General features: G+C 37.5%; 2 protein-coding genes across 5 annotated transcripts in view; one reads left to right on the forward strand and one right to left on the reverse strand.

Annotated features, from left to right (window-relative positions):
- Positions 1 to 6,169, forward strand: part of LOC107571782 (signal transducer and activator of transcription 5B-like) — a 41,359-nt gene that overhangs the window by 24,160 nt on the left and 11,030 nt on the right. For 2 of the 4 annotated variants that reach the window (XM_016258149.1, XM_016258150.1), the window contains exon 21: positions 26 to 1,393. In XM_016258149.1, the coding sequence (XP_016113635.1) occupies positions 26 to 119 (94 nt within the window). In that variant the 3' untranslated portion in view covers positions 120 to 1,393. Of the gene's footprint in view, positions 1 to 25; positions 1,394 to 6,169 lie in introns of those variants that run through there. The other 2 variants (XR_001607235.1, XM_016258151.1) reach the window with 2 other exon arrangements.
- LOC107571785 (lens fiber major intrinsic protein-like) lies at positions 1,884 to 4,738 on the reverse strand. The gene is made up of 4 exons (XM_016258157.1): positions 4,008 to 4,738; positions 3,604 to 3,768; positions 2,522 to 2,602; positions 1,884 to 2,423 (listed from the first exon to the last, which is right to left on the reverse strand). The coding sequence occupies exons 1-4, from the start codon at positions 4,365 to 4,367 to the stop codon at positions 2,238 to 2,240; spliced, it is 792 nt and encodes a 263-aa protein (XP_016113643.1). The 5' UTR covers positions 4,368 to 4,738; the 3' UTR covers positions 1,884 to 2,237.

The following is a 6,169-nucleotide window of genomic DNA, read 5'->3' on the forward strand; positions in this document are numbered from 1 at the left end:
CTCAACTTTGTTTATTCTATAACAGGCCACAAGCTCCCTCAAGTGAAGAAATAGACATGGAAGCACTGGAGGGAATTTTGTCATCAATTTGTCAAGATACTAACAAAGATCTTCATTAGAGGTACAGCCTCTGTTCTTGTTGGACAAAGGCTATCAGATGGCTTGGTGCTTTAAGGACATCCAGCACAACTCGCACATCCCAAAAGGATATATTACCCATTTGCTCCCAAAACAAGTGAAGTCAGTAGAAATGTACTTTTCTTACATTCATATCCATGAATCATTGGGCGGTGGGTGTCTTTATCACATGGATTGTATACAACTCAATGTCACACTCGCTTTCTCCTGCGTAAACACACTAACCGCACATGTTCAACTCAATAATCATAGTCAATGATTGCTAGCAACTTTTTAATGACATTTTTTGACATTTCTACGAGAAGCAGGTGAACATTTGGTCTTATTAGCGTGAAGTACCTAAACTCGCAAGTCATTCCCTATTTCGGTCTTATGACTACTCTTGAAAGTATCATTATAACTGACAAGTGAAACAGGAAATTATTTGCTATCAGGTGATTTTATCAAGAGAGACCAAATAGATTTAACATGTTACACATTTTTGTCTGCTAGAAGATTTTTTTCCCTTTAAATTTGATGCAGAAAAACATATTCCAGTGTGGATATTTCACCAGAGTAGATTAGCGATATTTTACTCTCAATGTCCTGAATGAAATGGATTATCTGCAGATGCAGACACAGATGAGCTGAAATGTATAGCATCACAGCATTCTTTTAGAAATGATAGGTTTTATTAAACTCTATGCAAATATTCGTTTCGTGCCATATTCCATATAGACAGTAGTTTATTTGGTTGTTTCATTTGCATGACTTGTGCGTGATCACATATTCAACATTCAGTATTCGTACGAGTCTACAGTCAGGTTTGGCCAGTAAACCTAGATTTTATTTTATTTTTTTATTTAAAACATTTTTTTTGAATTACATATCACTAGTGAGTTTTTCTTTACTCTGCCATGTATCATTTGTTCCTCCAGTTGCACAAAATGATCTATAACGCAATTTTATCTGCAAACCCTTCTTTACATAATCAATGGGTAAAAGTCATGTAAAATACATATCATGAGCACAAAATAACAGTTTTAAAGGTTTTATGTCAGATGTAGACATAATACTGTCCACATACTCTACAGTGTTCTGTGTCACCTTTTCTGTATTTAGTCTTTAGTGCTACAAGTCGTCAACGTTCTTAAAATTGAAATGTAATATACATAGTTTCTCTACCTTAAACTGTGATTTTTGCCATCCAACAATACTGCTCTATATCATGTAAAATATAAAGCTTTCATCTTAGTGCTTTGAATATGAAAATATATCAAATAATTTTTTTGAATTACATATCACTAGTGAGTTTTTCTTTACTCTGCCATGTATCATTTGTTCCTCCAGTTGCACAAAATGATCTATAACGCAATTTTATCTGCAAACCTCTCTTTACATAATCAATGGGTAAAAGTCATGTAAAATACATATCATGAGCACAAAATAACAGTTTTAAAGGTTTTATGTCAGATGTAGACATAATACTGTCCACATACTCTACAGTGTTCTGTGTCACCTTTTCTGTATTTAGTCTTTAGTGCCACAAGTCGTCAACGTTCTTAAAATTGAAATGTAATATACATAGTTTCTCTACCTTAAACTGTGATTTTTGCCATCCAACAATACTGCTCTATATCATGTAAAATATAAAGCTTTCATCTTAGTGCTTTGAATATGAAAATATATCAAATGGAATGTTTTTCAAAGATGCCATCAGTAACTGTCTGTATGTATTTAGTCCCGTAGGGGAGTACCACCTGAAAAATCAAAGAAAAAATAAACTGAAATGAATGTGTGAGATTTAAACCCTGTAAAACTGGAAAGCATGCAGAAGTCCACTTCTAGTGTAGTTCACTCTTAGTAGACTAGAAACAACAGAGGTGCCCCTGAGCGGCGTTAGCCACCTGATCTCACTCCCTATACCTGGCAGTACAGAGTCCTCAACAGGAAGTCCTCTTCTTACCCTTATTCATAGTCCTTGGGTAGGGGTTATAGTGTCTCGATTGCCTTTAGAAGTGTGTGTGATTCTCCCTACAGCAAACTTGGTTGGTATGTTAGAGATGTGTGAGGATCGTACGTATGTGTCGCGTCAGGGATCCAAAGTTTCCTGGCCGTGTTTATAAGGCTTGTGTTTTGAGCTCAATCGGCTCCCCTCGGGTCTCCTGCTGGGCTTCGGCCTCAGGAGGTCGGTTGCCCTTGAGCACAGCCAATCGCTCGGACAGGCCAAGCATCCGGGGAAAGAGCATGAAGTCATAGAGCAGAGCGCCCATAGCACCGCCGATCATAGGGCCCACCCAGTACACCTACCAGAAAGTGAGAGAGATCAGATAGAAAATTGTTACATTTATGAATTAGTTAGCACAATGTTCCTACATCTGAATACAATGGAAATATGCCTCACCCAATGGTTAATAAAGTTCCTAAAAAGCACAGCAGGGGCAAAAGACCTGGCAGGGTTCATTCCAGCTCCAGTGTAATACATCTGCAATGAAATTCATGTCAAGTCATGTCAAGTCGAATGTTTATAATATCTTAATATCTTCATGCCTTATAAGCACATTTAGCAGATTAGAGCTGGGCGATAATATAGTTTACTTTTTTAAATGATACAAGCATTCAAGAAGTTGAGATTTGCTATATAATATATTTCACAATACTGTATGTATACAGATAAAGTTGGACATACTTATATATCCACATTTATATAAAGAGCCGGGCAATAATATGAAGATATATACAAGAAAAATGCTTTTTAATATAGTGTGCAATTCATAAGTACATAAAAAGTAGTGTCAGTGATCTTCAAATGGTGGGGTTTGATCCAAAAATCGTACTTATAAAATCATGTTCAATAATATAAATGTAAAATTAAATAGGCTTATTAACTTTTTCAAGGGAGAAAATGTTCAAAGACGTCATTATACAAACTCTACAGTATTTATCGTACTTGAAGAAAAATTTAATTCTGTCATCATTTATTCACCAACATGTCGTTCCAAACCTGAATGACTTTCTTCTGTAGAACACAAAAGGAGATAGTTTGAAAAATGTTCAGCCATTTTTGTCCATACAATGGAAGAAACAAAACAACACTGGACACAATTGACTTTAAATGTATGCACAAAAAGAGATTTTTTTAAGATCTCCTTTGCGTCACACAGAATAAATAAAGTCAAACAGGTTTGAAATAATTTGAGGGTGAATAAATGATGATGAAATTTCCATTTTTAGGTGAATTATCAATTTAAAACAGCTAATTACTCAAATAATATCTGGCCTAGTGTTTGTTCCATGTGTTAGGCAAGTACATTTTTCCACTCCGTCTATTTCATATGAAGAATTTTTGCAGCAACGTTTATTTGCAGGAGTTTTTGCTGACATTTTAGTGCTGTTTTGCATTGTAAAATGCGGGCCAATAGGCAAAACCAATAGAGAACCACTGATTTTAAGACTGAATCTCAGTCCTTTTGAATAGTCTCTTACCCCCAGCAGGTGGCCCACAAGCACTGAGAAGCCAATGGACAGGGCAGCAGACCCCAGTCGTCCATTTCGCCTCTCATCTGTCACAGCGAAGACCACGACCACGAGTTGCAGAGTCACAAATATCTCTATGGTGGTGGCCATTCCCAGACTGATGCCTGGCTGAAGCTGAAAGCATATATACATACACTTTACAAAGAACTACCAACACTGACATAAAAAAATTGTTATCCAGATTAATTTATTGTACACTGTTTTATTTATGCGAAATGGTCTTCCTTTAATAGGTCCCCTGGTGATATTCTGACATCTCTATGGTTTCAAACATTGATCAGTCATTTTGTACCACTTGTAAACAAGGCATCATTTCAACTAATGAGCTCACTGAATCAAATACACCCTCTTACCGTGTTCAGGCCAAGATTGCCTCTCAAATTGGTTGGCGTGACCCCATACAGCACACCAGCTCCAGCTAGCGCTCCAAAACACTGAGCACAGATGTAGAAGAAAGCACGAAACAGTGACATCTGGGAGCTAATCAGGTAGGCGAACGTGACAGCCGGGTTGATGTGGCCACCGCTGATGTGGCCGATGGACTGGATAAGTGTGGCAGCTGCCAGACCGAAGCAGAAGGCAACTTGGAGCACGTTGTGTGGTCCAGTGGTCCAACGCAGAGCTGATCCCAGCCCAAAAAACACAAAGAACATGGTGCCATAGAACTCGGCAAACACAGCCCGCCAAAAAGACATGGACCGGAACTCCCACATGGCTGCGATAACTCAGAGGCGATGCCGAAAAATGGAGGGATATGAGTGTGAGAGGGAAAAGAACCTCCAAAAGAACCAAAAAATAGCTTCTGGATGTGTTCCCTTTGAATTTTGTGGATGGACACAAAAAAAAAAAAGCATAAATGCTTCTATAACCTACAGAGTTTGCGTGAAGAGCAGCCCTTCTTCACAAGTCTGAAATCATCTGTCCCGTTGATTTCTAACCAGTGGTTTTTGTCATAAAACCTTAAGTGTGAAACTGACAGATGAGCTCTGCATCTATGTGAAAGTTCTAGATGATGTTTAATAAAAGAACACGGATAGACAAAAGATGAGCATGTCCTGCAGACATTCAACCTCTCTGATGGGAAAGCGAGAGGCCACATGGGTATTTATAATGACGGGGACTCTCAGTGACACTATAATCCATTGGCAGAATTGTGGGAGGGGGTTGCAGACAATACGACAAATCAAATTTAAAAAAAAAATTTCTAAACCCTTTTCTGTTCTGCTTTTCCTTTCAGCTTACGGTCGTCACACTAAAGCTTAAAATATTGGCCGCAAATCTGCAATTGAGTGATGTTAAAGTGTTAAACATATCTTGGTGGGAAATCTAATTTACAGTTATATAAACTCAGAGGCGATGCCGAAAAATGGAGGGATATGAGTGTGAGAGGGAAAAGAACCTCCAAAAGAACCAAAAAATAGCTTCTGGATGTGTTCCCTTTGAATTTTGTGGATGGACACACACAAAAAAAAGCATAAATGCTTCTATAACCTACAGAGTTTGCGTGAAGAGCAGCCCTTCTTCACAAGTCTGAAATCATCTGTCCCGTTGATTTCTAACCAGTGGTTTTTGTCATAAAACCTTAAGTGTGAAACTGACAGATGAGCTCTGCATCTATGTGAAAGTTCTAGATGATGTTTAATAAAAGAACACGGATAGACAAAAGATGAGCATGTCCTGCAGACATTCAACCTCTCTGATGGGAAAGCGAGAGGCCACATGTGTATTTATAATGACGGGGACTCTCAGTGACACTATAATCCATTGGCAGAATTGTGGGAGGGGGTTGCAGACAATACGACAAATCAAATTTAAAAAAAAAAATTCTAAACCCTTTTCTGTTCTGCTTTTCCTTTCAGCTTACGGTCGTCACACTAAAGCTTAAAATATTGGCCGCAAATCTGCAATTGAGTGATGTTAAAGTGTTAAACATATCTTGGTGGGAAATCTAATTTACAGTTATATAAACAAAATGATGTTGTCTCAAACTGGAGGAGAAAGGGCAATAGTGTATTTATCAGATGTGGGAACATGATAACATTTCCAAGAACAGCCCCTGAGGACAACTGTCCCATTCCAGCTCACGATAAGGGAACAGTGTTTAGGAACTGCCTCTTCTCTAGCCCCAGGCTACAACACCAGGGCCCCTAAAATGGTCTAGTGCCCTTCACAGTGTGGATTAAGGGCTGACACAAAGAAACAATACCTCTCATACAACAGAAAAAGGCCTCACACAGATGTAACGTATCATAACAGACACTCCACATGCACAGGACAAAAGAGTCTATGGGTCTATTTTTTAGTTAAATATTATAAATGTGTGTGCATGCACAATGCATAAATATAATATAATATAAAATAAATTATAATTTATCCAAAGCATCTGACTACATTTAAAACATTGAATACAATGTAAAGTGCATATTATAATTATGATTTAAATGCTATATATTTATATTTTATTATTACTAAATATATACTTAACATTGAATTTATTATTGTATATTATTAATAT

This window comes from Sinocyclocheilus grahami, unplaced genomic scaffold (assembly GCF_001515645.1).
Source record: "Sinocyclocheilus grahami isolate Dianchi unplaced genomic scaffold, SAMN03320097.WGS_v1.1 scaffold1651.1, whole genome shotgun sequence".
NCBI classification, from domain to species: Eukaryota; Metazoa; Chordata; class Actinopteri; order Cypriniformes; family Cyprinidae; genus Sinocyclocheilus; species Sinocyclocheilus grahami.

Bases quoted from the DNA above. Each gene is read 5' to 3' on its own strand.
- LOC107571785 (XM_016258157.1), bottom strand. From the start codon at position 4,367: ATGTGGGAGTTCCGGTCCATGTCTTTTTGGCGGGCTGTGTTTGCCGAG. The intron at 3,769-4,007 runs GTAAGAGGGTGT...ATATGCTTTCAG, and splicing joins GCAATCTTGGCCTGAACACG to CTTCAGCCAGGCATCAGTCT. The intron at 2,424-2,521 runs GTGAGGCATATT...ACTTTCTGGTAG, and splicing joins GGAACTTTATTAACCATTGG to GTGTACTGGGTGGGCCCTAT.